The 21,780-nt window shown below is 42.3% G+C and overlaps 1 protein-coding gene across 4 annotated transcripts in view; it reads left to right on the forward strand.

The window, feature by feature from the left end:
• The first annotated feature begins 2,003 nt into the window (after positions 1 to 2,003).
• meak7 (MTOR associated protein, eak-7 homolog) overlaps positions 2,004 to 21,780 on the forward strand; it is a 40,644-nt gene continuing 20,867 nt past the window's right edge. Inside the window, exons 1-7 of one of the 4 annotated variants that reach the window (XM_052027963.1) lie at positions 2,413 to 2,671; positions 8,933 to 9,079; positions 11,054 to 11,256; positions 16,754 to 16,984; positions 17,842 to 17,986; positions 20,247 to 20,393; positions 20,511 to 20,687. In XM_052027963.1, coding sequence (XP_051883923.1) covers positions 11,086 to 11,256; positions 16,754 to 16,984; positions 17,842 to 17,986; positions 20,247 to 20,393; positions 20,511 to 20,687 — 871 coding nt within the window. In that variant the 5' untranslated portion in view covers positions 2,413 to 2,671; positions 8,933 to 9,079; positions 11,054 to 11,085. Of the gene's footprint in view, positions 2,672 to 8,932; positions 9,080 to 11,053; positions 11,257 to 16,753; positions 16,985 to 17,841; positions 17,987 to 20,246; positions 20,688 to 21,780 lie in introns of all 4 variants that reach the window. The other 3 variants (XM_052027962.1, XM_052027960.1, XM_052027964.1) reach the window with 3 other exon arrangements.

Below are 21,780 nucleotides of genomic sequence, written 5' to 3' on the forward strand. Positions count from 1 at the left end.
CATCCTTGTCTACTGATACTTTTTTAGCACAAGTGGACTGCTGAGTAAGATCCCATCCTTTCCCAAGGTCTTGGGCTCAGTTTGGAATTCCAGGTAGTAGAGGGGAGGGAATTATGTGAACAATATGTGCCTCAATTTAATGTATTTTTTTACAGAAAGAGCAAACTTTCAAGAGTGGAAAACTCCCTCAGAGCTACAAGGAAGAGTCAGTCAAGATCTTGGGCTGGATTGCCATTGGCTCACTCTGCTACCCAGATTTCCTGCCTGTGCTTACATTTTCTGTATGTGGAGGCTGGATAAGCTGTCCCTCGGTAACTATGAGAGGCCTCTGAGCAATGTTTGTGGAGGGGAGGGGCTGGGCTAGAGCTGTCACATGGCTGAGGTCCTGGTGGCTTTGAATGGTTTTAAAATGACACTCAAATATTAAGAAAGTAAAAGATACTAAGTTCCTAACAAGCAATTATAATTCATGAAAGCTATGTTAAGCAAATCAAGGACTAACCGTTTGTCGCGGGGTCAGCAACCCTACTCAAACAAGTGGGGTTCCCACTCGTGCACTGGCCAGCCCCAGTGTAAGGCTGGGCATCGCACGTGGGGCTGCACCAAACCCATCCACAGCTTCCAAGGGGCGTACACTAGCAGCCGGTGGTTCAGTGTGCATAGAACCAAAGTACGCAAACACCAAGTGTCACTAGGCGCTGACGTCCCGCCTGACCTGGTGTGGTGAAGGATGAGCCTGGTCTTGTTGCCACAGAATGTTTCATTCAGTTGGACTTAGCCGTGCCACCCATCCTTTGTGGAAAAGTTCCTTCAGAAAAATACCTTTAACCATAAGTCTAATCAGGCAGTGGTCAGCATGGCGCGCCCTGCGGGAGAAGGATATGTCAGATCCAATGGGACAGCTTCCCGAGCCAACTGCCAAAACCATTTGGGAGAATGCCTCATTGCCAGAACTCACCAACAAATACCAAGACCTAGCTTGGCTGGCTGTAAGAGGGGCCCTCCCCGTAAGATTCTCCCTGCATGGTCAGAGTCTCACTGCCCTCGAGATGGCTGCGTTGGTGAGGAGACAATCACCCAACTGTGTGGTGGTGTTCAATCACCTAATTGTGGGAGCAGATACATTAGGAACATTTAAGAGACTCTTAGATAGAAACATGAATGATAGAGGAATGGGGGGCTATGTGGGAGGGAAGGGTTAGATAGATCTTACAGCAGGATAAAATGTCGGCATAACATTGTGGGCCGAAGGGCCTGTACTGTGCTGTAATGTTCTATGTTCTAAGGTCTCAAAAAGGATGCAAGGCTCGGCCTGAGCAGCTGTGTCTGATCCATAGGCTGTTCCCAGGGATACATACTGAGGCAGCCATGAACTGCTGCTGGAAGATCATCAGCTCCGTGAAAGATATTCTTTAGTCTGCCCGAAACTTGTTGGTCTTCCAGTACAGCGAGATGTCCGTAAGGGAACGCTGCTGACTGGCACATTCCAGGCTGCAGAAGTATATATGCCTGAGGGATACAGTGAAGCTCAGTGCAGCCAAAGCAAAGGCTCTGTGGGGAATGACTACAATCTAAGGTCCTGTCCCCACTTGACATTGAGGGGCTGGGTCCCGGGTAACAGCCCCGCAAACAGTTGTTGGGTGTATAGTTCCAGGAGGCCACGAGTGGCATTGTTGCTTTGTACACAGAATATACTAACTTAATGACACTATGTATCTCTAAACATAATGACGCTATGAATGTAAAGGAAGCCATGTAACTTGTATTTCTTCCATATATTTCCTATGAATAAAATTTATTTTTGAAAAAAAAACGTAATTTGTGCCGTTGTGGTCAAGTCGCTGGAATGGGACGTCCCGGCTCAGAGGCGAACGTGCCGCCTTTCTATCTCAGGATCTGCGACCTGAAATGTTAACTGTTTTCTCTTTCCATTGACGCTCTTGATCTGCTACGTTTTCCCAGCATTTTCTGCTTAAAGGGGACAGATTGCCCCTTCCCCGTTCACTTCGGTGAGGCAGTAGTGTGCAAATACACAGCTCCCCCAAAACTGCGAAGTTGAAATCAGGCGCAGGGCAGGAACCGTGGTCGGGATGGGGCTTCACCGGCTGTAGTGGGAATGTTAATAAACAAACCTGCTCGGAAACTGCCCCAACACACAACTGTCAGTGTGTGATGTATGCACAGCAAACACTGCAGGGCCATGAAAGGTCCTCCGAGCAGGCTGAACTGGAATGTCTCTGATTGAGACAGTGCGGATACTGCGTGGAAACCCGCAACCACTAAAGCATCGACCGTCTCCAGATACGTTTGTGAAAATCTATCGCCGTTGCTGCAACGTGAACTCGCTTTGCTCAACGTGTGAGCTCATTTCCCAAGCGCTGTTGGCAGGAACAACTCAGGGGAACTTCCTCCTCCTCTAGTCTTACCGACGGAAGGTCCCAGGTTTCAAAAGGAATTGCTATCGCCTTCCCTCAGTTGCATTGGTTGGTGTCGACGTCAATCTTATTTTGGAGTTCGGTTGTCTGCAGTAATATGGTAGTGAATGTTGCCGTCGAGGTTCTCGAACCAGCAGCCTAGTGCAGGGAGTACTTCATCAGTAATGGTGCTTCAGAAGCCCCCTTGTTTCCACTGACCGCGTAAGAAACCTCACCTAGGCGAAAGAGCTGGCAATGTAAGTGTTTTACGGGCAGTTAAGGACTGCTACATTTTAAGTAACGTCTAACCCCCCGTGGAGAAGTTCCATTGATTGCATGCGTCTTTTGTCAAAACTTTTGTCAAGTTTTCGAATTAGTATAAAGCACTTGCTGATGTTTTGCATAATTCACTCTCTGTGAACCTAAAGTTCCTCCAAAACTTTACATCAAGTCACATTCCTGGGCTAACAGCGTCACAACTTGTGTTCAGGTTAGCTGGTCGCCTTATTCTTCCCCCAGCTTTGTACCTCAGCTGTTATCCTACAACCCTCTTGAGTTTCTTCATATCTCGTGTATTCCAAATTTAAATGCACCACCATTGGCAGCCTGCCTTCAATAGGTGAGGTGTGAAGCTCTGGAGTTGCATCCCTAAACGTCCCCACCTCCTGTCTCGATCACTCCTCCAAGGCATTCTTTGAAATCTGCCACTGTCTAAGCTTTTGTTTACATGTCCTAACAGATCCTGATGAAATGTTTAAATTTTCCCCCCCAAAAACCTGCCAGTGAAACACGTGTAGATATTGTGCTATAAAGATGCAATATGACTCCAAGTCATTGTCATAGGAGAAAGTATAGAAGAGTTGGCCTTTTGAAACTGCTCTGCCATTCAATACGATCACGGCTAATCTATAATGTCCTGTTCCTGCTCTTTCCCCATAGCCCTTGCTGCTTCTTGTATATAGAAATCTCTCTACCACCTTGAATGTTTTCAATGATTTCCCCTCGATTGCCTTCTGTGGTAGAGAATTCCACAGACTCTGCAGCCTCTGAGTGAAGAAATTTCTTCTCATCTCAGTGTCTTGCCCTGTAGCCCAAGACTCTGACCCTTCATTACAGACCCCTAAACTCACTGGAAGCATTCTCCCCATATCCAGTTGGTTTAGCCCTTCCTCTGGCAGCTCATTCCATACACCCACCAGCCTCTTGTGTGGGGAAAAAATTGCCCCTTGGGTCCCTTTTAAATCTTTCCCTTCTCACCTTAAATCTATGTCCTCTAGTTTTAGACTCCTCTACCCTGAGAAAAAGATGGTGACCATCCACCTTACCTATGCCCCTCATTATTTTATGTACCTCTATAAGGTCATCCCTCAGCCTCCTATGCTTCAAGGGAAAAAGTCCCAGCTTCTCCTTGTACCTTAAGCCCTCCAGTCTCAGTAACATCCTTGGGAATCCTTTCTGTACCCTTTCCAATTTTGTATACTAACCTCATGTATGTGAGACTTTATCAAAGGTCTTATAAAAATCCAAGTGCACCACATTCATTGTTCTCCCCTTTTTATCCTGTCAGTTACATCTTCAAAAAGCTCCATTAGGTTTGTCAGAGTTTCCATTTCATAAATCCATATTGACTTTGCCTATTCCTATTAATATTCTGAGGTGTACTGTTATCATATTCTTTATAATAGACTCTTGTATTTTTCCTATGACTGATGTCAGGTTAACTGGACTGTAGTTCCTTGTTTTTTCTTTCTTTTTCTCTCTCTTTTTAAATAGACCAGTTACATTGACTGAAGTTTTACTTGTTTTGCATAGCTGATTTGGAGCAACAATTATAAGAACAGTTTGAAGTTGGTTAACCAGTTTATCGCTCTGCATCAGGATCAATGTCAACAGTCCCTTTGTCTCCACAGATGTGCTGCTTGACTGGTTGAATTCTTCCAGCAGTTTATCATTTGTTCCAGATTCCACCTTCTGTGGTCTCTCGTGCAACCATTGAGTCAGTCTTGACAATGGTGCACTGTTTGGCCAGGTCTGCTACACTCACATCCTGTGGAACTCTTCACATGCCTTTTTGTGTAATAAGTGGCTGAAGAAATCGTATTAGCATCTGGATAGGAGTCTGTGATGTATTTTACATCAGTATCTTCACAACTAGATTGGATACTAGATGTCTACTTTGTACGGTGGTTTCATCCCACACTTTCCTCAAGGTTGCTGCATAGTCGTGTCAAGTAAGGGCTGGAGTACTTGTGAGAGATCAAGGGTGAAGTTGAAGACTTATCTGAGGGCCTGCAGGTGGGAAGAGCTTTTAAGGGGAACAACCGTCTCGATGTAGCTGTGTTATCCAGTGAATGTCTGGGGTAAGGAATGTTGGCCAGTACTGATAATTACTGAATCAGTATAGATTTCAGGGTTCTGTTGATAATATTCATTAAGTTTTGTTATTACATCTTGCTCTACATGTGGTTAAGTATGGAGTTAATAGTAAGACCAGTCATTCCCACCTCCCCTGGATTTCAACTCTTTTATCTTCATTTGGACAAAAGTTCGGAGGCATGGCCCCTGCGGAACCCAAACTACAAAATGCAAAGTGGTTATTGGTTTATAAGCGGGTGTTAAATAGCTCTGTCAGTGATGCTTTCCATCATTTTGATTGACAGTGAACTGATTTGAGTGGTAATTAGCTGGTTTATATTTGTCTTGCTTTCTGAGGACATGACACTCCTGGGAAACCTATACTGTTGGATGGTGTACTGGAACAGGCTGGTTAGAAGTTAAAGGCTAGTTCTAGACCATGTCCTTATTACAGCAGGTATGTTATCAGGGTCTGTAAACTTTTTTTGTTGTTCACATTATTCATGAGTGGGGAGGTATTTGAGGCTGAATACCAAGTAGTTCCCTCCGACAGTTGTCGTCTTCAGAACTTTTTAAAATAAAAATCAAAATGTATTTCAAATACAGTTGAAGCAAATAATTGTTTAATTAAATAAGCAATGGAGCAATCAGCAAGTCACCAGGATCTGTGGAGAGAGCACCAATGTTCATAATTCTGGTTTAGACAAGTCATTATTAGAGCCTGACAACTGGATTTCACTGTATCTGACGGGTTTGGGTCAGTGTATGTGCGGATAAATATTTGGGTTGGTTCAGGCCATGGCTTGCCTGCCCACCTCAGTTCCTTAACTAGGTCAGGATGATTTGCTTTTTATTTCTTCATGTGAACAGCATATTTAAGATTGTTACACTTGTGGTAGTGGTCGGGTTTTGGAAGGACTCCTAGGTTCCTAGGCTCGGGTCAGGTTTGGATTGGTTCTGGGCAAGTAGGGTTTGGATCAGGTTGTAATTTTACACCCGAGGTCACCTCTAATTGTTGCTTCAGGCGCTCTGTTTAACAATGTACACAGACAGAATACCGTATCTTGTTTTCCTTCTGGTAATCAATGGCACTGCCAATTTCAATAAATGCTGGAAAATCACAACAACTATTGTCAGCATCCAGGCTTTAGGTTTTGGGTTCCCATGGCAACAGTGTTCCACAATCTAATGATTGTGACCTAAAGAGAAGCAGTGAAGCTCTTTTCGATGAAGGAGGCACCGTTTGAAAGCGATAACTACCACGGTTGTGATTGAAGAGGCTTTAAGGAAACTGATTTGCAGCCTGAAGAACACCTCACAAAAGGTCTCTTACTGTGGGAGTAAGAGGAAGGTCATGTATCTGAAGCTGAGAGGAAAGGGCATGACTGTTGATAGATGGGGGCTGTTTCTTTCCAGCTGTTAGTTTTTAAGATTTTTAGAGTCAATATAGCCCAGAAACAGGCCCTTCCATGTCCATGCCAATCATCCAGTGCCCATCTATACTGGTCCCGCTTTCCAGCACTTGGTTCGTAGCCTTCTTTGCCTTGGTGATTCCAGTGATTGCCTAGATCTTCTTAAATGTAGTGTGAGTTCCTGCCTCCACCACACTGCATTCTAGATTCCAACCATTCTCTGGGTGAAAAGTATTTCTTCCTTGGGTGTTCTCCAAACCTCCTACCTCTCGCATTAAACCTAGGCACTCTGGTTTTGAACCTAGCCTCTCTGGTTTATCTTGCTATCTCCCCTATCTCTGCCTCTCATAATTTACTATACCTTTGTAAGGTCCAACATTCCCTCAGCCTACTCTGCTCCAAGGAAAACAATTTCAGCCTATCCAGTTTCTTCTCAAAGTTAAAGTCAAGTTTATTGTCATATGCACAAGTATATGTATGCACAGGTGCAATGGAAAACTTACTTGCAGCAGCATTACAGGCACATAGCATCACATAAGCAACATTCACAAGAAAAACATAAATTAAGCATAAATTATACAAAATTCTTATGAGAAAGAACATAATTAGAACAAAAAAAGCAATGTCCATTGTAGGCATAAATGGAAACGCGTCATTCCAACCAACATTCTGGCGAATTTCCTCTGATCCCCTTCAATGCAATTATGTCCTCCAATAGTGTGGTGACCAGAACTGCACACAATGCTTCAGATGTGACCTAACCAATGTTTTATATACTTATATCGTAACCTCCTTGCTCCTATATTCTTTGCCCTGGCTAATGAATGCAAGTATCAACTATGACTTTTTAATTAATCTACCTGTGCTGTCACCCTCTGGGATGATTGGAAGGACCCTCTGCTCCTCATTACTCCCTAGGGCCCTATTATTCACTGTGTATGTTCTGGCCCTACTAGTCCTCCCAAAATGCATCGCCTCATGGGATTAAATTCCATCTTATTGCTCTGCCCATATTCCCAATTCAATGTTGTCCTGTAGCTCTAGAATGCCTTCCCCAATATCAGCAATGCCACCAACTTTCGTGTCATTTGTAAACTTAGTGATCATTCCTGCTATGCTTGCATCCAAGTTGTTAATGAATATAACAAAGCAAGGGTCCCAGCACTGGTCCCTGGGTCCACCACTGGTCACAAGCTCCCCCTCACAGCAAAAAAAACTCCACCATCACCTCTGCCTCCAAGATAATTTTGGATCCAATTTGCCTTGCATCCCATGGGCTCAGTGTTGGTTCAATTCACCAGGATCCCTGGTATCCAGTGGCTCTGATGTCATCAAACTGGCTGAGCATCCAATCATAGTGAAGAAGTCTTAAAAACTGGATGCTAGAAAGAAAAATGCACAATTTTGGCTTACATTTTAAAAAGTATAATAAAGACTGGAAGATGCACAAGGTTAAGATAGAAGCTGAAATTTAAGCATTTTACTTTTTGAAAGGTTTATTTTTCAAAATTCTTTCTATTCTGTTAGGAACTCATTTGAATTTCGTATAACAAAAGATTAAAATTATCGGGGTATTCAAGAGTGGGCCTAGTTCATTAGTGTAGTGGTTAAGTTAATGGACTAGTAAACAGAGACCTAGATGACTGATGGGCAGATTTGAGTTTGAATCCCATCATGGCATTGGGGAACTTATTGGCTTTTTACTCCAAGTTTATTACTTGTATTTATTAGTAAGAGTGTCCGCAAAACTAGTGGTTGACAAAGTTTTTTGTTTTTAAAAAAAAGTCTTGCAAATATCCTTCTGGGGAGCAAAACTACTATCATTACCTAATTATGCTCCACTCTAAGCCTACAATTCAGCAAGCCACATAGTTCAAAGGTTAATAAGTACTGGCCTTGCCAGCTTCACATCTTGTGAACCAGTATTTGTACGTATAAAATAAAAGAGAGAATTTCTCTTCTCATGATTTAATTTAATTCCATTAAAGCAGCACGGGCTGTGAAAAAGGTTTAATGAAGGTATCAACTCTGGAATTTTCGTGTTAAGTTTTGGATGTGTGGAAATTCTACATTTTAAAAGTTTTCTCATGATGTGAGTTTCATTGGCAGGCCAGCATTTATTGTCCATCCTAACTGTCCAGCGAAAAGGTGGTGGTCATCCATCTTCTTGAGAGGCTGTTGTTCTGGTAGTGAAGGTCACTCACAATGTTGTTGGGTGGGGAGTTCCTAGAACGCAGTTCAACAGTGATAAAGAATACATTTCCAACTTGGGGTGGTGTGTGACCCAGAAAGGAATCTGCAGGCAGTGTTCCCACATTCCCACTACTCCTGTCCTAGGTGATAGAGGTTAGAAGTTTGGGAGATGCTGTCAAAGTAGCTTGGGCGAGTAACTGCAGTGCATTTTGTAGATGCTACGGACAACAGCCACTGAGATGGAGGGGCTGAAAGTTTAGGATGGTGGATGGGATGCCAGTCAGTGGTCACTTCATGAGTATCACCAGGTAAGTGGGGAGTATTCTCTCACACTCCTGACGTGTGCTTTGTAGCTGGGACACAGGCTTTGGACTGTTAGGAACTAAATGCCTCAAGGCAGGATACCCAACCTCTGATCTGTCCTGGTAACTAAGCTCCTGGATGTTAACAGTAATGCCATTGAATGTTATGGTGGGTCTACACTTGTTGGTTGCTGTTATTGCCATCGAAAGAACGAGGTATTGGATCTGATTGTTGTGTTTTCTCCCCACAATCCAGACACTGTTCCTTCATCTACTGATGGTTTCGCCTTGTTGAAAATAAAACTTGGGACCACAAACTACTGAATCAAAAACAGAACATGTTGGAGAAACACACAGAAGATCAGTCAGAATGTGGGAGATGATTGAAGTGTTTTGATTTCAGGTTAGGACCTGTAATTTTTCTGTTTTCTATCCTAATGTTGCCTGACCTTCTGTAGAGCTGCAGGAATGATTGTTTTTAGTTTCCATCAAATAAAACATTTTGTTTCATCAGAAAATAACAAGTGTTTAGCATTCAAACAAATTTCTCCATATCAGGTCTCTGTTTTCTTGGTAATTATTCTTGACTGGTTATCTGCTAATATTATCAGGAATCCATTTCAGTGAAGTAAAGCATTACATTGAAGTATGTATGATCACATTCTTTGGCTATTTGAAACATGGCTCAGGGTAAAACAAACCTTGGCTCAATTTTATTGCTGGAATCTGACTGTCAGTGGTAGTTACCATTACCTCAGAGCCAGAAAGTTATGGTTTCGATCTTAACCTTGCTTTACTACCGAGATTGAATTTTGCATTAAGGTATTGCTACATTGTCAGAGATCGGGATGAGATTTTAACCCAACTCCCAGTTTAGGTGTTTATATAATTAAAAAAAATTGCACACCAGTTTTTTTTATTTTGAAAGTATATTTTTCTGTTGTTGTGACCAGCATTCATCCTGCAAGATTGAATGCCGGAAAACAGTTTAACCAGCAATCGACTTAGTGGTGTTTCTTGGGACGATGAGCAGAAAGGAACAATAGCATTTATCTGCAAAACCATGGTATCTATTTTGTTTTGCTAGTATTTGGCTCTTTGGGATCTCCGAAGGATGCTGTAAAAGTGCAGTGTACTATTTTTGGTGTTCTGAAAACTCTGCAGGTGATTTCTCGGGTGCAATCTCAGCTGTGACTGTTGGTCATTCTTTTGCCTCTGAATCAGAAAGTCCTAGTTTCAGATCTTGCACTAGACACTTGAGTAGAACAGTCTTGCAGGGCTGAAGGTGGCATGTTGAGGGTGCTGTCTTTTGGCTGAGATTTCAACTGAGACCCTGTCAGCCCTGTAAGGTGGAATTTCTTGAAGATATTGCAGCTATATAGGACCCTGGTCAGACCCCACTTGGAGTACTGTGCTCAGTTCTGGTCACCTCACTACAGGAAGGATGTGGAAGCCGTAGAAAGGGTGCAGAAGAGATTTACAAGGATGTTGCCTGGATTGGGGAGCATGCCTTATGAAAACAGGTTGAATGAACTCGGCCTTTTCTCCTTGGAGCGATGGAGGATGAGAGGTGACCTAATAGAGGTGTATAAGATGATGAGAGGCATTGATCATGTGGATAGTCAGAGGCTTTTTCCCAGGGCTGAAATGGTTGCCACAAGAGGACACAGGTTTAAGGTGCTGGGGAGTAGGTACAGAGGAGATGTCAGGGCTAAGTTTTTTACTCAGAGAGTGGTGAGTCCGTGGAATGGGCTGTCAGCAACGGTGGTGGAGGCGGATACGATAGGGTCTTTTAAGAGACTGTTGGATAGGTACATGGAGCTGAGAAAAATAGAGGGCTATGGGTAAGCCTAGTAATTTCTAGGGTAGGGACATGTTCGGCACAACATTGTGGGCTGAAGGGCCTGAATTGTGCTGTAGGTTTTCTATATTTCTATATTGATTATTATCTCATTGCCGTTTGCGGAGGCTTGCTGTGCGCAGATTGACCATCATATTTCTCACATTACAACTACGTTTCAGGAATGTATCATTGGAAATAGTTTTGGGAGATATTCACAGGGGTTTGTGAGGCACCATATAAATGGAAAACAAAATCTTGCATTAGTACTCAAACTATGGATTATCTCAAACTATGGATATGCAAAGCTATATGTTGGCCTTTTTATTTACAATATCCTTCATGTGCATTGTGCAATTCTGAAATGGTGTACTAATCTATTTAATGCCTTAGGATAAATTGTTTCATGGTTTTTAACAAAAAACGACAACTATTGATCAGTCTTTGTTTACAAGAGATTGATTCACTTTACACACTCTGCATACAGGGTGGCTCAGAAAGTGGACTACATCATCCTTTTTCAAATGTAATTTATAGATTTTGGGGACCTGGCTTACCTGTGAGGAAAGATGGGAAACTCTGAGAGTCACTCACTGCAAGGAGCCTGGCGAAGTCAATTTTCAGCTGAAGAACGGACATTTCTGAGTGATATCTTTGACTCTATTTCTGGATCCAATACCCCTGAAGAAACAAAGGGCGGAAAAGCTCCTAAGCAGCAGCTTACCCTGGCCATGTTAAAGGTAAATGTTTAAATGAGCCTAAGTGGTGAGTTTCTCTGCTGAACTTTCAAAGATATTAATGAAGAAACCATCCAACTTGTAAGTTGCATCATATCTGCATTTGTTTACAATACATGGATGTGCTGCTGCTTATCTCTCCTAGTGCACTTGAAATGCAGCAGAACTAAGCATGCAATATGAACAAAAGTCTGGGAACCAGAGCAGTAGGTCAGCAACTGGAGGGATTGAGGGGGGAAAGTCGAGTTTAGGTCAAGGAAGGCTGAAGGGAGGGACAGGCAGGGTCAGGTTAATGAGCTCGGTAGGGTGGATGGGCTGCTGCGTATTTATTTCAAGGCAAGGAGTATTACGGGTAAAGCAGATGAATTTAGAGCCTGGATTAATACATGGAACTATGATGTTGTAGCTAATACAAATACTTGTATGAGAGAAGGGCAGGACTGGCAGCTCAGTGTTCCATGATCCAGATGTTTTGGATGTGATAGGAATGTAAAAGAGGTGGGGGAGTTGTACTACTGATCAGGGAGAATGTCACAGCAGCATTTAGAGAAGGCATCCTGGAGGGCTCATCCAGTAAGACAATATGGGTAGAGCTCAGGAATGAGAAAGGTGCAGTCACAATGATGGGTTATATTATAGGCCTCCCAATAGCCAGTGGGACCTAGAGGAACAGAAATGTAGGCAGAATGTAGAAAGATCAGAACAAGATAGTTGTAGTGAGTGACTTTAATTTCCCCAATATTGATTGGGACTCCCTTAGTGCCAGAGGCTTAGATGGGGCAGAATTTGCTAGGTACATCCAGGAGGGTTTCTTGACACAGTATGTGGATAATCCAACCAGGGAAGGGACCATACTGGACCTTGTATTGGGAATGAGCCTGGCCAGGTGATCAGAGTTTCAGTGGGAGAGCATTTTAGGAACAGTGATCATCAATCTGTAAGTTTTCAGATAATACTGGACTTTGGGGGCAAGTGCTAAAATGGGGAAGGGCTAATTACAACAGGATTAGGCAGGAGCTGGGGAGAGTAGATTGAGAACATCTGTTATTGGGCAAGTCTACATCTGACATGTAGGAGTTGTTTAAAGGCCAGCTGGTCAGAATTCAGGACCAACATATTCGTCTGAGGAAGAGAGAAGGATGACAAGGTTTGGGAACCTTGGATGATAAGAGATGTTGCAAATTTAGTCAAAAAGGAAGCATATGTAAGGTTTACGAAGCTGAAATCAGACAGGTCCTGTAAAGAATATAAAGGAAGCAGGAGAGAACTTGAAAAGGGAACCAGGAAGGCTAAAGGGGCCCATGAAATGTCCTTGGCAAGTAGGATTAAAAAGAATCCCAAGGCATTTTATGCATATCATATGCAGATTAGTAACTTTGCAGACAACACAAAAATTAGTTGAGTTTGTGGAAAGTGAGAAAGGTTGTCAAAGGATTCAGCAGGATGTGGACCAGTTGGAAATGTGGGCAGAGAAATGGCAGATGGATTTTAATCTAGACGAGTGTGAGGTGTTGCACTTTAGGAGGTCAAATTTAAGAGTGAAGTATACAGTAAATGGCAGGACCCTTGGAGCATTGAGTATAGAGGGATCTTGGGGTGCAAGTACATAGCTCTCTGAAAGTGGCAACACAAAATAGGGTGGTAAAGAAGACATACACCTTTCATGGGTCGGGGTGATCAGTATAAAATTGAGGAAGTCCTGTTGCAGCTTTATAAAACTTTGGTTAGGCCATATTCGGAGTATTGTGTGTGCTGTTCTGGTCACCACATCACAGGAAGGTTGTGGAGGCTTTGAAGAGGGTGGAAAAGAGGTTCACCAGGATGTTGCCTGGATTAGAGAGTATTAGCTATAAGGAGAGGTTGGGCAAACCTGAATTGTTTTCTCTGGAGCATCGGAGGCTGAGTGGTGACCCGATCGAAGTATACAAAATCATGAGAGGCACAGATAGGGTAGATAGTCAGTCTTTTTCCCAGGATGGAAATGTCAAATACTAAAGGTGAAGTGGGGGGGGGAGGAGAAGTTTAAAGATGATTTACAAGACTTTTTTACACAGAAAGTGGTGGGTGCTGCCAGGGTAGGTGGTGGAAGCATGTACAATAGCAATGTTTAAGAGGCATGTAGACATGTATATAAACAGGCAGGGAACGTAGGGATATGGACCATGTGCAGATAGAAGGGATTAGTTTGTGTTGGCTTCATGGTCAGCACAAACATGGTGGGCTGGAGGGCCTGTATTGTGCTGTATTGTTCTATGGTTCATGGTCAGCACAAACATGGTGGGCTGGAGGGCCTGTTCCTGTGCTGTTCTAAGTTCTAAAAGTCTGCTTTGATACAGAATCAAATTCAGTAACCATTTCTCCTGGTGTCAAAGCACATTTGCAGGCTGATTTGGAATACAGTTGTGCTCAGCAACTTGAGGTTTCGACATCAGTCACTCTTTTGTCGATGTTTATTGCTGCAGAATTGAGTCTAGAAGGGGAGTCTAAAACTAGAGGGCATAGTTTTAAGGTGAGAGGGGAAATATTTAAAAAGGGACCTGAGGGGCAACTTTCTCACACAGAGGGTGATTGGGTATATGGGACGAGGTGTCAGAGGAAGTGGTAGAGACAGGTACAGTTATAATATTTAAAAGACATTTAGATAGGCACATGGATAGGAAAGGTTTGGAGGAATATAGGCCATCACAGAGAAATGGGACTAGTTCAAGTAGGCAACCTGGTCAGCATGGATAAGTTGGGCCTGTTTCCATGCTGTATAACTGTCTGGTTCTGAGTATCCTGTGGATAAACTGAAACTCTGGAGCTCAAAAGTTCTTATTGACAGAAAAGAGTTCATTGATGGGCTCCTTTTTTCTATATATACAACTTAACTGGCCATAGCGCGGCTTTGTGCGTGGGAAGTCTTGTCTGACAAATGTCTTGGAGTTCTTCGAGGAGGTAACCAAGAGGGTAAATGAGGGTAGGGCAGTAGATGTTGACTATATGGACTTAAGCAAAGCCTATTACAAGGTCCCTCCTGGCAGGCTAGTCTGGAAGGTTAGATTGCATGGGATCCAGGGGGAGAATAGTGGAATAGATTCCAAATTGGCTCAGTGGTAGGAAGCAGAGGGTGATGGTTGAGGGTTGTTTCTCAGACTGGAGGCCTGTGTCCAGTGGTGTGTCACAGGGGTCAGAGCTGGGACTTTTGTTTGTAATTTATATCAACGATTTGAATGTGAATTTCAAGGCGTGGTTAGTAAGTTTGCAGATGATACTAAAATAGGTGATGCTGTAGATAGTGTAGAAGTTTACGAAAAATTACAGGGGGATCTTGATCAACTGGGTATGTGGGCTGAGGACTGGCAAATGGCTTTCAAATGTGAGGTATTGCATTTTGGGAGATCAAACGAGGGTAGGACTTGTACAATGAATGCTTGTGCCCTGGAGAGTGTTATGGAACAGAGGGACCTCGGAGTACAAGTGCATAGTTCACTGAAAGCGGTGTCACAGGTAAATAGGGTGGTGGAGAAAGCGTTTGGCACACTGGCCTTCATCGGTCAGGGCACTGAGTATAGGAGTTGGGAAGTTATGTTGCAGTTGTATAAGACATTGGTGAGGCTGCACTTGGAGTATTGTGTACGGTTTTGGTCATCCTGTTACAGGAAAGATATGATTCAACTAGAAAGAGTGCAGAAAAGATAGGCTTGTGTGAGAGGGGTACGTAGACTCAGACCTTATTCCCTGGAATGTAGGAGATTGAGTGGTGACCTGATAGAGATACATAAGGGCCATAGACAGGGTGAAAGCACATTGTTTTTTTTCCCCAGGGAGGGGTTGCTTAAAAACCAGAGAGCATAGGTTTAAGATCAGAGGTGAGAGATTTAAAAGGGACATCGAAGCAGCTGCTTCATGCAAAAGGTGGTGTGTATTTGGAATGAGCTGCAAAAATATTGGTTGAGATGGGCACATTAGCAACATGTAAAAGCCATCTAGAGAAGTACATGGATAGCAGAGGTTTAGAGGTCTCTGGGCCAAATGTGGGCAATGGGACTAGCTTGCTGGGCAACACAGTTAGCATGGATGAGTTGGGCCAAAGGGCCTGTTTCCATGCTGTATGACTCTGACTCTTTCCAGCTTCAGCCCACGAGTTTAACTTGCCCAAGTGGGACAGAAAATGCCGAGATCCTAATGTTCACACACTGCCTAGGTTCTACCACCACCTTTTGTTGGAGAACAGGTCCATCAGTTCAAGATGTCCCACCATTGCACGTGCAGATGCTTATGAAGGAAATGTTTTTCCTGCTGTCTTTCTCTGGGTGCTCGTTGCAGAAACATTAGTTACCAGCATTCAGAGGAAGAGTGTATGAAGACACTGCTATAAGTTGGGGCCAGTGCTGTGGTTTTTGCAAACTTCACATGCACTCGTACTAAAACCAGAAAGAAATGTAGGTTTTAGAGTCATAAAGTAATACAGCACAGATGCAGGCCCTTCGGCCCAACCAGTCCATGCTGGCCACGGTGCCCACCCAGCTAGTCCCAATTTCTTGCGTTCAGCCCATATCCCTCTAAGCCCCTCCCTTCCATGTACCTCTTCAAGTGCTTCTTAAATGACACTTGTACCTGCCTCAACCACTTCCTCTGGCAGCTCATTCCATATACTCACCATAGAAAAAGTTGCCCCTCAGGTCTCTTTTAAATCTTTCTCCCTTTTAAATCTTTCCCCTCTCACCCTAAATCTATGCCCCTGAGTTTTGGACTCCCCTACCTTGGAGGTAAGGCTGTTACCATCCACCTTATCTATATCTCATAATTTTAAACGTTTCTACAAGGTCATTCTCCTACATCCCAAAGAATATAGACCTAGCCTGGCCAACCTCTCTCTATAACTTAGGCCCTCTAGTCCTGGCTACATCTTCGTAAATCTTCTCTGCACTCTTTCCAGTTTAACCACATCTTTCCGATAACAGGGTGACCAAAACTGTACACTGCTCCAAATGCAGCCTCACCAACAACTTGTACAACTGCAACATAATGTCCCAACTCCTGTACTCAGTGCCTTGACTGATGAAGGTCAGTGTACTAAATGCTTTTTTTCACCACCCTGTCTACCTGTGGCACTGTTTTCAATCTCCTAGGTCCCTCTGTTCCATTACAATCTGTAGTGCCCTAACATTCATAGTACAAGTTCTACGCTGGTTTGACTTTCGAAAATGCATCACCTCACACTTGTCTGTTTTGAAATCTATTTGCCACTCCTCAGCCCACTTCCCTAACTGATCACGATCTCCCTGTAACTTACGATAACCTTCACTATCAACAACAGCAAACTTACTGAACAGGCCTTGTGCATTTGCATCCAAATAATTTGTATAAATAACGAATGACATGGGTCCCAACACCGACCCCAATTTTCCTTTGTTTACTCTCTGGATGACACCGTAACTAGCTGCTGATAACTAGCCACTACACTGCTTACCCAATGTAGTACAAAGATGGGTGATGTTGCTTTACTCTTCTTTAGGCATATATTCATGGAGCAGTAATAGGCAGCATGATTATTCGAATTTACAATGGAATGAGGTGCATTGATCCAATAAAAAAATCAAGCGTCACTGACTCTGTAAGCAAGAAACAGTTTCTTTCCTTTCTTTATTACGCCATGCGAGGCAATGCTGAAGAAAGAAGTTTCATCATTCAAAGGATGATTTCCATTGATCCTGATGGCCCAGTAACAGGAAGGCAAGTAAAAGAGGTAAAGCCATTACCATTGCCCCAATTCTCAGCAATGGTATGTCTTTTTTTATATAGAAAGTATGCTTGGCTGGAAATCCTTTCAACTTCCAGCTTCTATAAAATGTTAACTTTTTTTTTGTCTTGTGTAGTTGCAGTCTGCAGGAGATAATTCCTTTCAATTTCACTTAGAGTATAACTTCCCCTGACCTTTCTCAGTATCTAAACAAAAGCTACATGATCTTGAAATCTTTTTAAACTGAAATAACCAGCCTGGATAACAATGACTCCAGTAAACTGTAGAAACTGAATTAACCTTAATTGAATACCTGTAGTGCCTAGGTTAAGTACAACAGCAATATGGTGGATATATTTGGCAGGATAGGCAGCATCTGTGGAGAGGGGTAGAGTTAATGTTTCAAGTCAATTGAAACTTTCAGTAATTTTGGTAAGAGGTCATCCCAGAGCAAATAGCAACCTCTTTTCTCAGGTTGCAAGAGTTAATCTGTGTATTTGACAGAAGTCCATGTTGATGTTGATCAACAATTGGAAACCCAATCTATCTTGCTTTTGTTATTCGCTGAAGAGTACCAAGAGTTGGTGCAATTGTTTGGGCACCCCATCTATTTCTTAACTGATCTACCACTGCTCGTATCCAAATTTATCTGGAGCCTTGTGTTTAAATCCCCAGGGTGTTACCTCCATTGTGGCTACACAATGTGGTTCTATTTCTTTTGTGGAAAGAAGGTTAAAGAATCTGAGGCCAGTTCTGGTTGTTCATCTATCTCTTACCATTGATCAATTTATTTTACATTTTCATGCATTTTGTGATGGGATTAGCTCCATTTTAGTCATGTTTTGTTGTCTATCCCCATGTAGTTCATAGAAGATATGATCATGTCAGTGATTCACTTATTAAAGCACGAGAAGATGTTAAGGGGATGGAGCATGGAGAAAACGGGAGACTGTATTTTGGGTACATCACGTCTCACTGCTTATCTGATGTCTGAGTTGAAGGCTAAAGGTATTGAACTATTGTGATTTGGTATCTGTTTCTTTTTAGCAACTTGTTCAGACCTATAATAAAGTACAACTGTCAGGAATTAAAAAACCCATTTACCTCAATGTCCTTTATAGATGCTTGGCAGTTTAAGAACATGCCTGCTAATTTTAGCTGAAGTAGAATATAAAAGATTCAACCATACCAGCACATGAGCAGTAGTTTAGATATTGGTTCAATAAAAAACATTAATTTTACATCTTTTCTAAATTATAGCTAGGTTATTTCTTGAAGCAGCTTCTTGGGAAGAAGGTCTCAGGAAACATTATCCTTGTACCTGTTCAACATGCCACAATTATTTTAAAGAGGACAATTACTTGGCACAGGCTAATCACTGAGCCAGAGACTTTGCTGGTGTATCACATTTTGCAATGCACCCACTAACCCGCTGGAGAAATCCACAGCTGATCTTTAAATTGTATCCCCTTTAATGATTGCCTCAAACTTAGTTAATGAAAAATTGTGTATTTTAAAAGTGAATTGCCTGATTCCTGTACTTTGCCTGTGGGAGTCAGACTTGGAGACCAGTATCCAGCCATTTCTGAGAGAGCGCATCTTGGAAGTTGTACTCCAGGTTGCAACATAAAGATAAATATCTGAATGATTATCTTGTCTTCTATATTTCAGTGGCGTACCTCAGCAAAGTTGGAACTTGCAATAAAATGGTGCTGAGTAGTCAATACAGAACTTGGATTTGGACTGTTCTCATTTGCAATTTCCCTATAAAATAATGTGAGCTGTGACACTACAGCTGCTCAGGTGGATTTAATAAAAGCTTCTTGTTGCATTGTGTTGCTGTCCTAGTCAAACGTGGCAGTTTTAACAAATCTGAGGAATCGGGGAATATTCCTTAGGACATCCTGAAATTTTCTCCTAACAGAATAGAAAATGCTGGAAATACTCAGCAAGCCTGGCGGGCCCTGTGAAGAGAGACATTGAGCTAATGTTTCGGGTCAATGAACTCTTCTCTTCTACTTGTAAATGATGAATGGACTAAAATTGTCTGGATGACATTTCCATTGCTGCAGAGAAATGTAATGCTTGTATTTGGTTCCTGTGATTTTTTTTTAATGGAAGGTGGATGGTAAGTGAAGCACTGCATTTTGTGTACCATTTGCAGTGCAACCAAATGAAACAAAATTGGGGTGTTGGAGGAACCAGTGCACTCAGCACTTTCTTAAGATGATAAGCAACAGCAGCATCTTAATCACTCTAGGCTCATTTCCAGTGTCTAAAAACACTTAGAGGTTGTGACTTTTTAAATAATGATCCATGTTGATGCAAAGCATGCTTTGTGATTGATCTGTCTGTCTGTCTCTCTCTCTCTCACTCATTCTCTCCCTTGAGACCAATGGATTTTCTAAATTGCAACCTGAATATGTAGCATAACATCATTCAATGATGCAGTGTGGAGGAAGCCATTTGCTGTATCATGCTTGTGCTGACTCCTTTGTAGAGCATCCAGTTCCTTCCACTTCTCTTTCTCTTTAGTCAAAAAAATCCCAAGAAATATTTATTCAGATTCCTTTTGAAAGATCCAGTCAAACCTCCTATCATCATCCATTCAGACAATGCATTCCTGATCATGGCTTGTGAAAGAAACACTTCCTTGTAATCTGAAAATCCAAAACAAAACTGCAGATGCTGGAAATCTGAAACAAAAATAAAAAATGCTGGAAGCACTCAGCAGGTCAGACAGTATCATCGAAAAGAGAGACAGAGTTAAAGTTTTAGGCCGAAGACCCTTTGTCCTGACTTAATAGGGTAACTGTTTCTCTTTCCACAGATGCTATCTGACTTACTGAGTGTTGCCATCGTTTTCCTGTTTTGGCTTCCTCGTGGTGTCTCTCGTTCCTTTGCCAATCACCTTAAGTCTGACTGCTTTGCTTATTGATCTTAACAACACTGAAAGTGGATTTTCCATGTATTCTTAAAGCAGTTTATAATTTTAAGCATTTCTGTCAAATGTGCTTGTAGCCATCTTTGCTGTAATGAGAACAGTTTCAGAACAAAATATAAAGTGGATTTCTCAGTGTACTGTCATGGTGTCTCAGCACTTCACTGGAGGATTATTTTGACCTTTCCAGATTTCATTGCTATAAGGAAAGGCTCTATTGCACAGACCTAATTTTTTTTTTAATTTGCTGACTATGTTCAGTTGGGTAGTGAATCTGATTCAGTGATCAATGATGTTTAATGTTTTTCCCTTTTCTATTGATGACAGGTGAAGATCTGTCTGCAGAGTATTTGCATACTGTAGAATTTGGACAGAGTGCCATAAAGGACTGGGTTTACAGAGCCTCTCAGATCTCTAGTTTTCTCCATGCACTGGTCGCTATGGCCCTTCATCTTACAAAATCACAGTACAAAGGTGAACTCTTCAGTCCAAATCAGGTGCTGCCACAGTGTTTGGGTATAAAATATTCTGGGATATTTACTGTTTTGGACATCCCTTCCGTCATTTATCTCAAACCCAACTTGCCTTCAGGGAACCAAAGCCAATGGAAGCTGTTGTTCTCCTCTCAAGCCCATGGGGAAAGCTTCTCTCGTTTTTCCACTCAGATTCTTCACAAAGGACCAACATTATTGATTGTAAAGGATTCACTTGGATACATCTTTGGTGGCTTTGCCTCCTGCAGCTGGGAGCTAAAGCCACAGTTCCAAGGTAAAATATCATTAATTACTGGTACGATATTTAATCGGGAACAGTTTAATTTTTCCGATGTTAACTTTATGGTGCAAATTCTGATCGTGAGCTAATAGCTGCCCCAGCAGTAAAATCTTACATTATTTGACTGGAGCTTTCAGTTCTCGTGCTTGGGCTGGCCTCTGTGCATGCGCGATTTGATGTGCAAATTCTTCTCAATATATATGTTTAGGCAACAGGTCAAAAAGTACCTTCTGTCAATAATAATTTTAAGTTGACTTGAAGTAGGTTTTAAGTGTCCAATAAGTCGAAAGCCCCCAGACACATTTCTAACTTAGTTATTCACCACACCAAGCAATTTGTATGGCATTTTTTTTTTGTTTAATATATTTCCAGGAGATGGGCAGCCTTGGTGTGGTCAGCATTAAGTACCATGAAATCCATGCATTAGGGCTACCTGTTTCTCCAGGAATTCTGCACCACATCCCTGTAAAATTAGTCATGCCTCAAAACTCAATTATGGCTGTCACCACAGCATCAATTTAGGATATCATTCTAGGATTCAAATTAAAAACTACTTACTAAAATGCCAGACAAGAATTCCCAGCTCTTTTTACTTAATAAAGAAGCGCAAAAAAAATTGTCTTCAGTCACTGCTGAAAGTTAGTTTTTGTTTTAGGAATGTATTCCCATGATTCCATGAGAGGTACCCAGCATGCTGCATTGGTGAAAGTTCACTGGCAAGAATGCATGGGACTTTCCACTCATTCAAAATAGCATGCATTCAACTGTGTTACGGACTCAGTGAAAGTCCCTTTAAGATAGAGAGTGTGTGTGTATGTGTATGTGTGTGTGGGGCGTGCTTACGTCAATAGAAGATAAAGGACGTAATGACGTTGTTGAAGTAAGAAGAAGAAGAAGAAGGAGAGAGAGAGAAGGGAGAGAGACACCAGCCTGCTTGTTTTCTCTATCGATGGATGAGAAACAATAACTGTGTTTGCCATTGAAATCCATGTATGGAAGTTGGAAGTAATCCGGTGGAGTTCACTTTGTTGCTGACCTGTAGAAGGAAACAGGTATTTGTGTGTGGACGACCACGGTTCGGATGCTT

This window comes from Pristis pectinata, chromosome 13 (genome assembly GCF_009764475.1).
Source record: "Pristis pectinata isolate sPriPec2 chromosome 13, sPriPec2.1.pri, whole genome shotgun sequence".
NCBI lineage: Eukaryota > Metazoa > Chordata > Chondrichthyes > Rhinopristiformes > Pristidae > Pristis > Pristis pectinata.